This window comes from Lycorma delicatula, chromosome 7 (genome assembly GCF_047948215.1).
Source record: "Lycorma delicatula isolate Av1 chromosome 7, ASM4794821v1, whole genome shotgun sequence".
NCBI classification, from domain to species: Eukaryota; Metazoa; Arthropoda; class Insecta; order Hemiptera; family Fulgoridae; genus Lycorma; species Lycorma delicatula.
In genome coordinates this window covers 81,148,508-81,166,807 of record NC_134461.1, presented here as the reverse complement: position 1 = coordinate 81,166,807, position 18,300 = coordinate 81,148,508, and the positions used below count along the sequence as shown (strand labels likewise).

Genomic DNA, 18,300 nt, shown 5'->3' with positions numbered 1-18,300 from the left:
TCTTCTTCCCTGGATAAAAGTGCTTTGGAAATTGAGCCCATTTCTGTACTGACCCTTTCTGCAAGGCTGTGACAGAAATGGGTAATGTAGCACTGCTTCCTTGGTAGAATTTGAGCTTTGACCTGTGGCTTATTCAGAGACACTTTCTCCTCTCTAGAGGTTGTAAAAAGAACAAAATCAATAGTTGAGGCATTACATTTAAAGTCTGCCTCCCGTAATTTCTAAATTTAAGAATCATAACTGATGTTCTTTGTCTGTTTCTATGAACTTTTCATAGACATTAAAAATTATAATTGACGCACTACTTTAACACTGTGATTGGTACATGGTGCAGGCATTATCTGTAGGTAGGCAAGGATATAATTACTAATCAAACTACTTATAGTTTATTAAAAAGAATGTTGAATTAAGAATTTTAATTTCAATGATCTAAATTTATATAATGCTTTACTGTTAGTATTATATTAAAAACAATCTGAAATAATTTCTGTCTGATCTGTTGCTGTATACACTGTATAAATTGGCAAAATGTAAAAAATTTATATATTTTTTAGGTTGGCAATAATTTTTATCAAAAAATGAATTACTGTTAAAAAAATTATGTTATTACTGTTAAATTAATTTTATTATGATTCTCTTCATTATTACACCAAAAAATTGTCATATTTTTCATAATAAAAAGTATGCAAATGCATATTTGAGATCATAATTCAATAATCAAAAATTTGTTATCATTTCCATTTTAATAATGCATGTGTATTTTTCAATAAAACTGATTACTGTCAATATTTGAAATTTTCAGTTTTTGTTTCCCTATGAAATGTCTTATTTCTTATAATACAGTAATTTTATTACAAGAAGTTGCTAATTATAACAGTTCACAAATGAGAGGATGTGAGAAACATCTGCAGCAAGAAAGACTAATTGAACAAAATAAGAAATAATTTAATTGAAGTATTAATTAGACTGGCAAACTTTAATTGTTGTTTAATCTATTGTGAGGCAGTGTTATCTTATCAAGTATCTTGATTTTCTATGTGATTTACTCGTACTAGAAGATTTAGTAAATTATATCTTGTAATTTTTCTTTTTTGAAAATTAGTCTTGAAGAGAAAAAATTTTAAATCAGAAATATATGAGGGTTGTCTAAAATGTTTTGAGAATGAGATATTTGTAAAAATGGAAAAAATTGAATATTGTGCCGTGATTAAATACTAGCACTTGAAAGGCAATACGCCTACATAACTTAAAACCGAGTTGGACGCTGCTTACGGGTACTCTGTCCTATCATTTGCCACTGTGAAAAGATGGGTAGCTGAATTTAAACATGGTCACACCAGCTTGGTTGATGATGAGCATTTGGGATGGCCAAAAACTGCAACCACCACCAATATCATCAAAAAAGTTCAACAAATGGTGCTGGACAACCGACGAATTAAGATTAGACATAGCAGAGGCTATGGGCATATTGAAAGAACATGTTTATCATATATTAACTGAAGAATTGGCTGTGCTTAAGCTATTCATGTGTTGGGTACCACGTTTGCTCACTTTGGACCAAAAACGCATTTGAATGAACATTTCCAAGGCCCTGCTGGAGCAGTTTAAGCAAAACGAGTCAGATTTTTTGTATAGATTCATAACTGTAAATGAAACATGGATCCACTTCCACACTCTTGATATGAAACAACAGTCAAAACAGTGAACTGCAAAGGGTAAACTTGTTCCGAAGAAGGCGAAGACACTTCCATCAGCCAGGAAGGTGACGGTGACTGTTTTTTTTTTGATAATTAGGGAATTTTGTTTATCGATTATCTTCAAAAAGGTAAAAAAAAAACAGGACATTATTACGCATCATTACTTGACATGCTGAAGGCAGAAATTGCAAAAAAACAACCACATTTGAAGAAGCAGAAAGTGCTTTTCCATAAGGACAATGTGCCTGCTCACACTTCGACAGTTGCCTTGGTTAAAATTCATGAATTGCACTTTGAATTGGTTGACCACTCACCGTATTCACCTGATCTGGCCCCTAGCAACTTTTTCTTGTTTCCTTACCTTAAAGTTTCGCTTGGAGGAGAGAGATTTTCATCAAACAAGGAGGTTATCACATACGTAAACACCTATTTTGCGGAGAAAGATGCCAGTTATTATTTGGACGAGTTAAAGAGATTAGAGCATCACTGGAAAAATTGTATAGATTTGAAAGGAGACTTTGTTGAAAAATAAAATTATGACTGAAAAAATACATCTTTCTATGTTAGGCTCAAAACTTTACAGACAACCCTTGTATGTTATAATAATTTATAAGAAGTAATAAAACACTCTTTGTCAAATGCTACACTTGCTTAATCCTGGACATTCTGATTGATTGCAAGTAACTTCTGAAACCTTTAAGTTAGAATGCTTATTCCAGACAGTAATTTTATGAAGACAGTATTTAATTTTATCTTATTTCTTTTGAGTTAATGAAACTTTTCTGCATGATTGATTGAAGTCAAAAAAAGAGCATTAGTAGTTGTAATGTAATAATAAACATATGTCTTTTCAGTGAATTCAGTAAAACCTATTAATTTTTTTTTTATAATTTATATTATAAAAGAATAGAATTCTAAAACATTTTACATTTTTGTATCTTTACTATATAATATTTTTAATGTGGATCCAAATTCTTATTATTTTGGTTTTATTTTATATTTCTGTATGACAAAAATATGGCAAGTGATGCTATTTGAAAATCATATTCAAGAATTATAATTCTGGAAAAGTGTTGTTAATGCTGGAAGTGGCACTCATTAAGTTGTCCAAAATATAATTTTTTTTTTACTCAGTTATAAGGAAATGGGCTATGTGTTATCATAGACATTTTATCGTTTTACACAAGAAGAATTTGGTAGGATTTTTATCACTGGATACCAGTGTACATGAGAACCCAGCACAGAATTGCATTTTACAAATGCAATGAAAATTGTATTTTACACACAAACACACACGCGCGCGCGCGCGTGCAAGAACGCAATATATAGTTTTTTTTTACTCTCTGATATTCATTCCTAAAAATTGTTTATTTTCTATGATTTTTCAGGGTAAAAAGTTAGTTAGTTGTAAAACTAAATTACTGCCTCCATTCAGTTGGAATAATGCAATTCTTGAGTTGATGATTTTCAATGATGTTATGAAAAATGCTAGCAAGAAGAAAGTAAGTTTAAGTTTTTTTTTCATAATTCTGATCAATTACTTGATCAACTTCAATTTTTTTCATACTTTAAAACTCCATAATAGATATGATTAAGATCAGGAAAACACACATATAAATATATCAGAAAAAAGAAGGTTTGGTCAGTGAATGACTTGTACAAGACCAAAGTCCATGCCATGCTGTCAGTACTCCAGTCAATTAGCTATCAGTTTTGTTAGTTATTGAGACTGATCAGACTTATTCTATTCTGTGGAGAGAGGTTAGGGTTAAGGTTACAGTTAAAGTTAAGGTTAGGTTTTTGTGGAAAGAGGTATTTTACATAAAAAACATAAATTTTATGTTTATGTAAAAACATAAAAAAATATGTTTTTTGTTTATGTTTGTTTTTTATGTTTATGTCCAAATTTATGTTTTTTTTAATTGCAAAGATTAATTATTATTCAGCTCCCAAGTGGTGTTTTTTTACAGGTTCATCAAAGACTTTTGTAAATTTTGACTAACTGAAATTACTTTTAATATTTTAACTCAATTAATTTTATAAAATTGGAAAAAATAACAGATTTTTATATATATAAAATTAACAAAAAATTAAATAAACAGTAGGTGCAGGAGTATCTGGCTGGCCTCCATATTGCAAGTGGTAGCATCTTGGCCTTTCATCCAGAGCTCCCAGGTTTGAATTACGTCAGGCATGGCATTTTTTACACGCTACAAAATTACCATTTCATGTCATCCTCCAAAGTAATACCTAACAGTGGTTCTGCAGGCATCCTGAACCAAAGGAGAAGAAGACACCCACCATGCGATGTTTCTGGTTGCCACGCCACCCCCTCCATACGTAGCCCTGATGGGCTTTTTTTTTGAAGATCATCTTCAAAAACTTTGGTGTTAGACATACGAGGACTGTTTAAAAAATAACAGCACTTTTTTTTAATTACACGCCAACATAGATGTTTAATGATGTACGGTTGGCAGCATTGTGTTCTGCATAACCTCCTTTGTAACCACATGTTCTTGGATTGTTGGTATCGTGTTTAGTTTACGTGTTATTGTTATTTGAGTGCATTTTGTTTAAATATTAGTAGTGATTTTTGCAATGTGCGTTTTTCGGGAGCAACAATACAATGTAAAATTTTGCATGAAACTGGGGAAAACTTTCACAGAAACTTTTCAAGTTTTGAAACAAGCTTACGGAGATGATGCTCTGGATCATACGCAATGCTGCAAATGGTTTTCACAATTTAAAGTGGTCGTCATTCAATTGAAGATGACCCTCAACCAAGAAGGCTTTTAACAACTGCTGACACACACATTCAGAAAAATCAACAATCTGGTGCATGCAAATCACCATCAGAGAACCTGCAGAAAGGGTTAGCATCTCGATTAGATCATGCCATGACATTTTGACTGAAAAATTGAACATACATGGAGTTGCAGCAAAGTTTGTTCCTCATTTGATATGACTGAAGAGCAGAAATAACACTAAGTGGAAAATTGCTGGCAACTCCTTGAACAAGTTGATGACAGTGAAACATTCATGCAAAGGATCATAACGGGAGATGAAAGCTGGTTTTATGGCTATGACATTGAGACAAAAGTTCAATCATATAATAGATTGGCAAAGGATCTCCACGCCTCAAGAAAGCATGTCAGTCTTAATCCATTGTGGAAATAATGCTCTCTGTTTTTATGATTTTAATGGAATTGAGCATTTTTGAATTGAGCATGAGAATGATTGTCTGTTCTCACATTTTCCCGTAAGATTCCTACCTTGGTCCAGTAACCCCTTTTCATTGAATAACATCTGTTGCGGGCAGTATTACAAAGAATGATTGTTAAACAGACCTGTTAGATTTACTAAAAGGATTCCTTTTAGTCCCATTATATAATGGAATCCCATATAATAATGGGATTCCTCCCTCCCATTATTATATTTTCTACTATTTTCTTCTTAATTGATAGGAATCCATTACTCAGGTCTGTTATACCAGTCTTGTTACACTAAATTCAAATAGGACTTTAATCCTTTAATGTGTTAGTTATGCAGGTAACTGTGACCCCCTATCTGCATGTTTTTTTTTTAAATGTACAGAAATGAGTATGTTAGTTGAATTTACTTTATTTTAATGTCTACTTAAGATATGTGTATAATATTTCAAAATTAAATAGTAAACATTCTAGAATACTGAATAAATATTTATTCTAGAATAAATATTTAGCCAAAAAAGGAGGTATACAGTTAGCTGAAAAGGTTCTGTTAGTGTGATAGATCTCAAAACATGGATCTATGCACAAGCCAGCTTCAAGTTAGGTTACCAGTAGGGAGGATCCTTCCTTTTACCATTTTTATAGCAAACAACACATCTCTTTTGTGGATTGGCTTTTTTACATACAGCTGGAATTCTCTTTAGGAAATGTCGTCGGTCAATCTGGATGGGGGACGCTTGATTGTTGGCCGTCCACAACAGGGTTTTTTGTTTTTAGTGTTATTAAATAAGTTCACTGATTAAAGATAATCTGAATGACAGATAATTTACTGTTAGTGATTCTTCTTCCAAACTATATAAGAATTTAAAATTTTAATATTTTAAAAAATTTTATGTACCTCTTATTCTCACGTTTGCATTCAACAGGATAACACTAACTGTTGGTCACGTACATCTACACCACCCATGTACTTGTTATAATGTAAAACAGTAGATGGTTTCACTTCATTTTCTTATGTATGCTTGTTAGTCTTTTCTACAAACTCCACATTGTAGTATGTGGATATGAATGAAATGATTAGTTTGAAAAAAACGATTGTTTTTCAGCCATATGAGGATGGACACATCAACAGAATGTGTTGCACACAATTCACTTTTCACTAATCGTTTATTTTTTTAATTTCGTGTGGTATATTCTTTCTTCTCAGATTAATTGTTCCAACACAATCTGTATTTTTACTCTTTAGTAAATGGACTAAATTAGGACTGTTGTACCAATTGTCCAGCCACAATGTGTAACCTTTAACCCAAAGGTTTTTCTACGAGTGTGAGGACTACACTTTCAGTTTTAATTAGTCCATGAAAGATTAGATTTGAATCAAACTCCATGTCTTTCCCAGTATACACAATGAAGAACCACATGTAACCAGTTGTTGATTCACAAACTTCAAACGTTTTCATGCCAAACTTTGCTGCCTTCTTAGGCATATACTGGTAAAAAGACAACAAGCCTTTCCATAAAAGCAAAGATTCATCAATGCAGATATATTTCAATAGAATATAGGCTTCTTGAAGCTTATTTTTTAAGGTGAAAAACTAATTTTTCAATAATTTTTTTGGTTCACAATGTTCTAGTTGTGTAGTCATTGAAATGAAGAAATTTTGGCAGCAACTCATATTTGTCACATGATATGATTGAAGAAAAAATTCTGCTTTCCAATAGTGGTTTTTTTGAAAAATAGGATCTGAAAGTTGGTCTATTGGATATGCCCATGAGAATAAACATAGATATTAGTAGATATATATCATCACTGCCACAGCCAGTTCATTTCCATTGTCGTGAAAACAATGGGAACAACATACCCAACTTTACTCTTTCTTGCTGGTATATCTGTTTGTCTCTTGAACAATCATATTTATAATAGTCTCATCAAAAAAGAATTTAAAAGTCTCAGAAATGCTATTGAAATCTATCTGTGGTCCAGCATTACAAACAGTAAAATTTTCTGCCTTATTCTGATAATCTTCCATCCCCTCTCAAACAACAACAATATTTCCCTTGTCATCTTATACAAACTTAAATCCCAAGTTATTACTGTTAGTGACTTGTAATGCATTCCCAGAAAATAAATCAGTCATTCTATTAAAAATTTCATCATGTAGGTCTACTGCATCACCAGAACCATTATGCATTATACTACCAAATTCATCCTCAGCATCAGAGAAATCAGAGTCTGATGCTTAGTTATCTAATAACCTTGCTACCTCTTCATCAATCACATAAGTACTATTTTCTGTCATGTTTGAATGAACTGTTTACTTTTTACAAAAAATATCCCTAAAAGACAAATTGAAAACAACAAATCAAGTGCATACAAATTCACAAAAAAAAAAAATTGTAAATAAAGAAAAGTTGTATTATAAATACAGTGTTTTTATAACCACTTTAGGAAAAAGAAAATGTTACATAAACACAAAATTAAAAAAAAAACAAGATAAATTACATTATGAAAAGAAAACTGTAAACATGATGTTTTTATAACATTGAACAATGCAGCAGAAAATGGAAGATGACAGCATGGTGTGAGGAACAGGCTATAGTAAAGGAACATTCAAAACAGCAGTTTCTCATAGCAGTTGTTACAGAAATTAGGCCTATGAGTAACATTTTATAGCCGAATGATACTATTCCCTTATATTACTAAATAAATCGAGTTTAAGTCATTTTACACAGCAGTGACTGATAGCAATATGTGAAGCTATTATGTCAAAACAACATGGGACTGAATCTTCACTGCTGTAATAGTACAGCAAAACGCATCTAAGGTTAAATGTTAAGATAAGGTTATTAGTTTTCATAATGAAAGAGTATTGCATAATTTATTAAAAAATAAAAGTATTTTTAATTATGATTTGCAAAGAAATCATTTAATTAGTTATTGCGTATTTATAAAATAATTATCTAAAGAAATTGAATAATAAAAATAATTTGAAAGCATACACTTTTGTTATTTTTTATTTGAATTTTCTATTTATTGGTACTGTACGTAAAATTTCCTGCTTACAGAAATTCACTGTCCGTGAGATGTTTGTTCGTCATTTGCTTCAGCTTCATGGTTTGTCACTTGACAAAGCGAAAACAATTGTTGAGAAATATCCTTGCCCACGACTCCTTTTTCAGGCATATCAAGAAGGAGGTGGTGAAAACTTATTAGCCAAATTAAAAGCTCCTGGTGTATTAGGACGTTGTATTGGTTCAGTTATTAGCAAAACAATACATGATTTATATAATAAAGATTGATAGTTTATGCAATAAATTTAACTTAATAAGTAATTAAATGAAATATCCAAATGCGTTAACTCATATATTTGTAAAATCATATAATTCGTCAGGTTGAATATAATGTTTTACATTCCTTATTTGAATACAGTAGTGTTGCTGTTTATGAGATTTTGAAAAATGCTGGTAATCGATATAAACAAATCTAAAAATGTCACATTGGTACCTGATGAATTTCTTTGATTTCATCCTGCCTGCCCAATTCAAGATCTCTTAATTACCAATCGTTTCTTATGAACATCTTTGTAAATAAACTCTAAACTCCATTAATACGATAGTTATCTCTGTTGCAAAAATACTAATTTCTGTTTTTGTGAACTGCTCTCCATACAGATTCATGGAATTAATCATTGTACAACACAGCTTTGTTTTTGTCTATAAATCCCACATGATACAATGTGAGAAAATGAAAGTAAGTATAGCTAAATTTAATCAATGTGCCTTTTGAAAAATTAAGCAAGAGTTAATAGTAACAATACATTAGTTTTATTGTAATTTATTTCTTTATTAATTTATTTAATTTTAATCTTTTTTAAATGCTTTTGGGATTCATTGTTTTAATTATTTTTACATTTGCATATATACCTTATGGGAAATTAATCAGTGTATTTTAAAAATATTCAGTTTCGTAAAGTATAAATCCATTTTTTCTTAGAACATAAGTGCATTTGTGATATATTATTAAATTGTTACATAATTTGTAATAGAACAATAAATTCAAGAACAATTTATTGTTTGTGAACAAATTTTTTGTTCAAGAGGCAATATTGGAAAGTAACAACAAAGTTATTGCCATTATTTCCTCTTGAAAGTTTTTGCCATTTTGCATGAATTAATAAATTAGAGATAAACTTTGTATGTATCAGATTTGTATATTTTGTACTTTTATATTGGAGCTGTTTGTAAATAAAAGATTAACTATTTTGTTACAGTTCATAACTACCTGTTATTATTTTGATAATTTTCAGTAATATTTCATTTTATATCTTAATTCGTTTATACTTCAAAATCTTAACAGAATCAGTACCTTCTGTTTGAAAATAATCATGTTGATGACAAAATTATTTTTTCATAAACCGACAGTATTCATGACATCACAGTATCACAAATTTGTAGTATCATTGCAGGTTAAAAAATGTATCATTAAAATGATATATTTTGCATTCTAATTCAGAATCACAGATAAATGATTCTTGGAAAACCATTTATGGTCAAACTTGCAATGAAAAAGCACATGTTTATAAGTGATCTAAATGTTTCTTTAAGGATCATTTTATTGTTATTTATGTTTGTAGTATGTCCCCATCCACCATGAAAACATTAAGTGTGTTATCAAAGCGGATAAAAAGTAGTCTGTTGAGGAAAGTTTCTGTGTTTTCCACTCTGATCTGGGAATCACTATGTCTGTTTAAAAAAATGTTGTCTGTAGATTACGAAGAAATCATATGATACTAGCAAGAGATCTTATTCCATTTTTGTTGAATTTAAATAAATTTTGAACAGTATAATCAAAGAGATGGAACAGGATTTCTTATATGCAGAATGAAATGTTGTTTTAAAAAGACCAAAGATATCATTAAATTGAAAGTTCTTATTATTATTTGCAATGTATTATCCATCATGAATGGATTCCAGGAGATAAACAAGTAATTGTAAAAATATCCTTCTACATGTAATAAAAAAGAATTTCCTAAAAAATGAAAACAAGCATGGATACTACCACATGACAATGTGCTAAAATCAACCCATGCTGATTAAAATGGACCTAATGCATCCACCGTACTCCAAATCAGCTAAATTTTTCTGAAATGAACTTAAAGTGAAAGCATTTCAATGATTTTATCACATGTGGAAAAAGCAGATGAAGGAGTATGAGAATGAGCACCAGGAATTTCCTTCTTACTCCAAAAAAAAAAAAAATTGAGTGTTGCCGATGATAAAACCACTTCAAAGAAAATGTAGTGTAAATCTTTTTAATGAATATGTTTCCTTCAGAAAAGTTCCAGAAGTATGTTTATTTAACGAAAAGTTGTACATTGGATTTTCTTTGAAGTACCTTATTGTATTGATGTTTACATTTATAAATTAACCACCAAATTGAATATTGAACAGAATGTATGATTAAAAGACATGTTTCGATGTTTGGGTTACCTTCAGTTTTTTTTTATTAGCTAGATATATTATTGTAATAAAAGTAATATCTGTTGTTTAAAAGAAGGAAGAAAAGTTTTGTATCTAAGGACCAAAAGATAACCCTGATTTTGTGAGTTAATTGGTGTTTATATATAATTTTTTTTTAACAAGGCCAAGTAAAAAATTACTTGTATTTTATTGGTAGCAGTGATATGAATTTGTAAATCCTTAAGTAGGAATACTACTGTACAGATGAATATTAAGACCATAACATTAATAATTTTTTCTTGTTTATGATATACGAAGGTGAAATATGTTAGTTTACCTGTATATTTAGCACTATAAGTGCATGCCAGGAAACTAACTGTAAAGAGCAGAATGCTTTTTATATACCCTTGTTACCTTGAAAATGTGGTTTTATTATTTTACATGAAACCCAATGGGCCCACATTGATGTAAAAAGTTGGGCATATACCACGTGAAAACTTGTTTGGTTTATGTAAAATAGAAGATCTCTTGTAGGAGATAAAGAATAACAAATTACACTGGAATTTTTCTCACCTGCATGAGGTCATATTCAAGTTCAAGTAAAAATTTCAGTCCTCTAGTTTGGTAAGTATTGAAAAAGTTTTATAGAACTTTTAAAATGTAAAATTTTGTAAAACTATTGAAATAAATTCTATTTTTGGTTGTTAATCAAAATTTAATTTATAACTTTTTATTGCTTTTATCTAGAAATCTTTCACAAACTTACTTTAAATTTCAGTTTGATTTAAAGTGGGAAAATATATATATATATTTTACTTGACTAGTGACTATCCCTTGCTGCTTGGTTATGTGTTAAAAATAGTGGTTTACATAATAGCCTACAATTGGTAAGAAGTAACAAATAAACATTGACAATTTTATTAAAGCTTTTTTTAATTGTTTTACTAAATTCACGATGCATTTTTTAAATTATTTTAATTTTAAAAGAAAAAGAATTGTAGAGAGATATATAAAATTAGCATATAATAATAATTTAAAAAAATTACCTTACAATCAATGCTTAACACTGGGTTATTCTGGAACATCAATTCACTAACTCAATTCCTGCCATACAAACCAACAATATCAGTAGTGATTTTTATTACCTTAGCAACCTTTATATCATATATAAGTTCGTACATTTCTGTAGAATTGTGTGAGAACCTCATTGTGCTGTAATTTATAAAGAATCTATAAAATTTAGAAAAATGCCATACAACTCAAATTTAAAAAAAAAAAATCTTGCACAGTACTGCAAGATTTTTGACTTTTCAAAAATCTTTTTGAAAAAAAGAAGACTGACTTTTCATTAATTTAATTTGGTTTAACATTGCTAACAATAGATACTGCAAATAAAGAAACATCAATGTTCTAACTTGCAGCATCATAATGAACCATACTTCTTGTCTGCCATGCTCAAATGTTTTTGATCTTAACTTGAATGTGACTCAATAACACTTCAACAAATTTTCATGTGCACAACTTCAGATACGCTACTACAGTATATCTGAATTTTAATGAAATTGATATAGTAGTTTTGGAGATTTTCCAAGCCACAAAATTTGAGTCATAAATTGAGTGTAACTCAACAATGACTTAACCAATCTTCAAATATTCACATGTACAACTTCAGATACACTACTGCAGGTTATCTAGATTTCAATGAAATGGATCAAGTAGTTTTGGAGATTTTCATGCCTCAAAATTTTATGCTTAGGCCTATGTATAAAATTGCATGTGTTTTATATATATAAATATAAGGAAACCCCAATTTAAGTGAATGGTATTTTTGTACTCCTCATAATTCAAAACGTGAAGAAAATTAATTTTCACCCTTAAGAACCACCATGCGATCAAAAAAAATACGTACTTTTTTTTTTGAAAATTAAAAAATGTTGTGTGCAGGATTCTGAATCACTAGGGTTACTTAGGAGTATAACAATTTCATATATGAAACTTATGTATATAAAATCTTTCATTAAAAAATCTCATTTGGATCCACATGACTTCCTTGTACGCCTCTTAGATTACATATACACATTTTTTTTAAATGAAATTTACATAAAATTTTATGTCATTAATAACTTGAGATATTTTTTCATAATTTTTTTTATTCTTATTATTGGATTATTATTTATCGTAATTTTTTTTTATAATCAGAGGTTAATAATTATTGATAAATTTACATAAAACAAAAAAGATAAAGTCTGATTTGAATAGATGTGCCTTCCAAATGTTTATGTGCCTATCCAAATATTTCATTTGGCTATAATTGGAACTATTGAAAATAAGTACCACATATGATATATTGTTGAAAAACTCTCAATGAGGGCTTATTACTGCAGTTAAGAAAAAGTTCAAAATCCAAATTTTTGTGGATTTTGGGCTTTTTTGGATACTTTTACTAGAGTCGATTGCAATCAAAAGGGGAGGTGCACAACTAGATGTTAAACAGTGCTAAATAAAAAATTTCAACATTCTACGGCTAATCGTTTTTGAGTTGTGCGAGTCACATACGTATGTACGTACAGACGTCACGCCAAAAATAGTTAAATGGAATCAGGGATGATCAAAATGGATATTTCCGTTGAAATCTGCAAACCGATATTTTTCGCTATTACAATCCGTAAAAAATGTGAACATAAATTAAATGATTAGAAAAAGTAATATATTTTTATCGCACAATGATTTTCTTTTTACTTCCTTGTACGAAGTAAAGGAAGTAGTGTGATCGCGAAAAATTTCGATTTTATATATATATATATATATATATATATATATATATATATAAAAAATGAATGTATACCATTCATCCGATTGCGATGAAACTTTGGTGAGTCGTATGCATGCCTGCAAAGTTTCTGAATTAGTTTGGACCCGCTAGCTGGCGCTGGGGTTGAGATATTTCGAAGAATTGTTGTATTTTTGGTCCGATTTGGCTCATATTTATCGAAAAGACAAAATATTGGTTGACACACAATTAATTATATGTAACCATATAGTGCGTGCGAAGGACGACGGAGATGCTATCATAAAATATATGAAATTAACAATGATATGTATTGTCACCCGACTTAACGTCGCTGCGTAAAATGACATCGGGAAATCAGTTTAATTAATTAAGGTTTCAAAAATTTGAGAACTCGGTTGAACCATTGTAAGTTTAAGAAAAATAACTTTTCTTTACTGACATACTCATCGAAAGGTAATTTTTAATATTATTTTAAAATTGTGAGATTTGCAAAAACGAGCCGGCAACACCGTAAATTATATGTACAGAAATACAACAAAAAAAATAATGTAATGTATAATTTTTATATATTAATGTATAAGTGAACAGTTCTGAAGCGATACTTGTGAAAGACTTATCTTAACGACGAAGATTTCCTTCATTTTTAATGCAATTCAATATAATTGTGCCAAGAATGCATAACTTTTGAGAAAATTTAAATAAAATTTCAAATTATTTATCATATCACAAGGCATTTACTTTCCGCTGAACAAAAGTAATAATAATAAAGCCTACTGTACTAAATAATAAATACACTAACGGGGTTAAACAGACCCTATAAATAATAATAATATGATTAGACGCAACAATTTATTTTCTATACTGTCGTATAGTTGAATGTAAAATTAAAATGAAGGATTAAATAAATTTTAAAGAATTTTTTCATACGTATAAGAACTTTTACACTGCAATAAATTCATTAAATAAAAAGCACAACCTTAATTTCACTTCTTTAATTTTCTCTTCCGTTCTTGCTATTTTTATTCAAATATCCTGTCTTGATTGTCTCTTAAATTGTATTACAGACCTACCTACCATTGCAGTGCACATAATGATATGAAATTGACATTATATATGCCTAAAATTTATTTAAGTAAAGGTTTTTGAATGTTTACAGAAACATTCAAAAAACCGTGTAGAAATAACTAGACTTTACTAGGACTTGAACGCTGGAACTCTCAACTTCCAAATCAGTTGATTTGGGAAAACACGTTCACCACTAGACCAACCCGGTAGGTTAATCTACAGTGCTGCCTTGCATTTTATGGACGTTCGATTCCCGTGATAAAGTTAACAGTAGCATTCGAAGTTCAGCAGTTCCGTAGGAGTACAGGGCAGGAAATTCAAGGGATTTTGCCTGTATTACATGAGAGCCGTCTCTGCCAAAGTCTGTTTTTACTGAAATGTACTATTTTATATATATATATATGAGGTCTGTAAAAAAAATAATGAGACTGACTCAGAAAAACCCAACAACATTCACTTTGATTTGATATGGCTTACATTTGTAATGCAATATACATCCCACCTGAAGTCGATTTCATTCCAGACTGTGGCCTGGAAGTCGGGCGTTACCTGCAACTGTGGCTTTAATTCGAAGGCTTGGCTCAACAAGGTTAGCAGGCAAAGGTGGTACATCATTAATGAAACCCCTCAAGAAAAAAAGGGGCAAACAACTGTTTTTGCAGGATACTTCCACACTGTAAGTGAGAGGACAAGCAATTGGTTTTTGGGCCTCTTTTCAACTTTTGGGGGGGTGATAAGAATATTCACTAACACTTTTACACTGCAAATTTTTTTGGTGAAAAAGCCAATTTTTTTTGAAAAATATTTTTTACTGAAAAAGAATTTAATCATAAACTTAGGTAAATAAAAGTAAAGTTAACTGTAATATTTAGCGATATCACAATATGGCTAATTGCTGAAATGCCTGCTACATAAAGCCGAACGTTCAGAAATACAGCTGTTACAGAAATACATAAAAATAATGGAGGATAAAATATAACCAAGAAGAACTGTAATGTCAATGAGTATAAGACATAAACCAATTACGCATGAAGTAAAAGAATATAATCAAAAATAATTAGAAAGAAGAAACCTTCCTACCTAATTGATATGACAGAGGGTTTTGAGGGGGAAAAAAAGCTGACAACAAATTTGTATTACTTTCCTGATAGTGATAGTCAAATATTATGGTTATTGAATCCAAAAACGACATTATTGATTTTAAATATATAGAAACACTTAATGGATTTCTAAAAAAACAAAGGCTTAGGCTAGCTAATAAGTTAATATTTTTAAAAGGAAAAGTATCTACGTAGATGGTAACATCTTTGGCTATTTAAGTAATAATCCTCAATGGTTATTTATTGCACTTTAAGTTTTAATTTTTTTTCTGTATTATGATTCAAGATAAGCAACGCATATATTTTAAGAAGAAAAAAAGGTGTATGAAATTATAGGTGAAAAAATTCCAGACCCTGGCCAGGAACTAAACCTAAGACTGGTTGATTTACAAGCCGGCGTGCTAACCGATCATTCAACAAATTTTGTTTTTTATGAACTCATATTCTCCTTATAACGGTAGGGATTTTAAAATGACTTAATCACTTTTCTTGTGCTTCATTTATTTAATTCTTCTCTACTTTTGGAAAAATTAATCCAATTCAATATGCATCACATTAAATATGGATCAAAAAATTAAATACCTAATTTTAACATTTTTTTAGTAAAAGTTAATATAGCAGAGTTTAATATACTCTAGTCAACCCACCGGGTTGGTCTAGTGGTAAATACGTCTTCCCAAATCAGCTGATTTGGAAGTCGAGAGTTCCAGCGTTCAAGTCCTAGTAAAGCCAGTTATTTTTACATGGATTTGAATGTTAGATTGTGGATACCGGTGTTCTTTGGTGGTTGGGCTTCAATTAACCACACATCTCCAGCAATGGTCGACCTGAGACTGTACAAGACTTTTACTTCATTTACACTCATCCTCTGAAGTAATATCTGAACGGTAATTCCCGGAGGCTAAACAGGAAAAGAAAGAAAATGTACTATAGCCAAAAAAAAAACTAATTCATTAATGTATATTGGTTATAACCAATATATACAAGTGAATTTGTTTAAAATAGGTATCGTTACTGATAGATTTAAAAAAAAAAATCTTTTTCGTTATCAAAGATAACAGATAATCGCTTACAGTCTCTTCTATAATGATAAAGTAATCTGATATTTTGTATGATGTACTTTATCTCTCTCTTTTTCCTGTTTAGCCTCCGGTAACTACCGTTTAGATAATACTTCAGAGGATGATATGTATGAGTGTAAATGAAGTGTAAGTCTTGTAAATTCTCAGTTCGACTATTCCTGAGATGTGTGGTTAATTGAAACCCAACAACCACCAAAAGAACACCGATATCCACGATCTAGTATTCAAATCCATGTAAAAATAACTGGCTTTACTAGGACTTGAACGCTGGAACTCTCGGCTGCCAAATCAGCTGATTTGGGAAGACGCTTTCACCACTAGACCAACCCGGTGGGTCGATGTATTTAATCTAGAAAAATGTATCCAAATTTACATTTAAAATTTTTTTATATAAAAAGTAATCATTTTTAAATGGTTATTTAAAAACTTTTTTGGGTATTGATCTAGTCCAAAGTTTTCAATATTTGGAAAAAGTACATCATTAGCGATTATAAACGGCAAGTAATTAAAGAAGTGTACGAAGTTAAAAATTAAAGTAACAGTACAACTATTTACAATGGTTTCTGTTTCATAGCAACCGTTCAAAAATTATGATTAAAAAATAAACATTCATATTCATTATACAATTTTGATAGTAGAAGACATGAGGACATAATTTGGAGAAATATTGAAAATAAACACAGTTAGTTAACAGTGGATAGAGGTATATAATTATTTTATATTTTGGATACTGGACGTAAAATAAGGTAAATTTGAAAATATAGTTGTCTATAAATCTATAGAAAAATTTTAACTTTGACATGTTTGTCTCTATTTTTTTATTTAAATTTATTAAATATATATATATTAAAATTTTATTAAAATTCCCTTAATTTCAGTTTTTAAATTTTTCTTTCGATATTGTTAGTTGTTTTTTCAGATAATATTTCATGTTAGATTTTTTTTTAATATCTTATTTATAGTCGCATCAACAATTAGCAGTCAGCAACTTGTCATTGTAACTGAGCCAGTAAATGTGTCTTGAACAACCTCAGACCGACCGTTCCTGAGGTGTGTGGTTAATTGAAACCCTACAACCAAATAATACTGGTATCTGGTGTTAAAATTAAAAATTTTGAATATTATTTATATATTATTATTTTATATCTAGATATTCTTTACATAATAAAATGAGTACAAGAGTACTTGAATCCAGCCGACCAAGTTCAAGACTTTATTTTAAGTAATGTTAGATGTTCGTTCTAACAGAGCGAGTTAAAAACGTTAATACAATGTTAGATTTTCATTCTAACGAAGCGAGTGTAAGACTAAAGAAAAATTAAAAAAAAAACAAAGGCTTCAACAAAATATTTCTTTGAATAACTGCTATTCCAGGATTACATACCAGTAATAATGCTTACATACACATTCTCCTCCTTCTCCAAATAAAACTTTCGGGGACTGCAGATTAGCAGGCTCAGATTGTCTTTGTTTAAATATTTTACAATACATTACATACACAATAATAATTACTAAAATTAAATACGATAATAAAATTCAGAGAGATACTTGATCGTAACAATCATTTGTTTTCTGACAGACGACAAATTATTCAAATTACTTTTATCTAAATCTAATGTTTTTATGTTTACAGAAAATTCTGTGTTGAGCCTCATCAAAATTTAATTCATTATTATCCAAAAATGTTGGATGCCTGCAACTTTCACTTGCGTACGGTAGAGGGTTATTTCTATATATAATTTTGCTATTATTAAGATTAATAAGGTGTTTTCGTTATTGTTTCCTTATAATTAAAAATTTTACTTTTCCTTTTGCTGCGGATCGCCGAAAAATATTGCATCTCTGGTATTCATTTACTTAAAATTTTCATTAACTTCTAACGAAATATTTACAATT

The 18,300-nt window shown here is 29.9% G+C and overlaps 1 protein-coding gene across 3 annotated transcripts in view; it reads left to right on the top strand.

The window, feature by feature from the left end:
* The window catches only part of mus81 (mus81 structure-specific endonuclease subunit), a 50,679-nt gene extending 41,504 nt beyond the window's left edge, over nt 1-9,175 (top strand). For all 3 annotated transcript variants that reach the window (XM_075371000.1, XM_075371001.1, XM_075371002.1), the window contains 2 exons: nt 3,086-3,199; nt 7,973-9,175. In XM_075371000.1, coding sequence (XP_075227115.1) covers nt 3,086-3,199; nt 7,973-8,206 — 348 coding nt within the window. In that variant the 3' untranslated portion in view covers nt 8,207-9,175. The remainder of the gene's footprint in view (nt 1-3,085; nt 3,200-7,972) is intronic.
* The last annotated feature ends 9,125 nt before the right edge of the window (nt 9,176-18,300 follow it).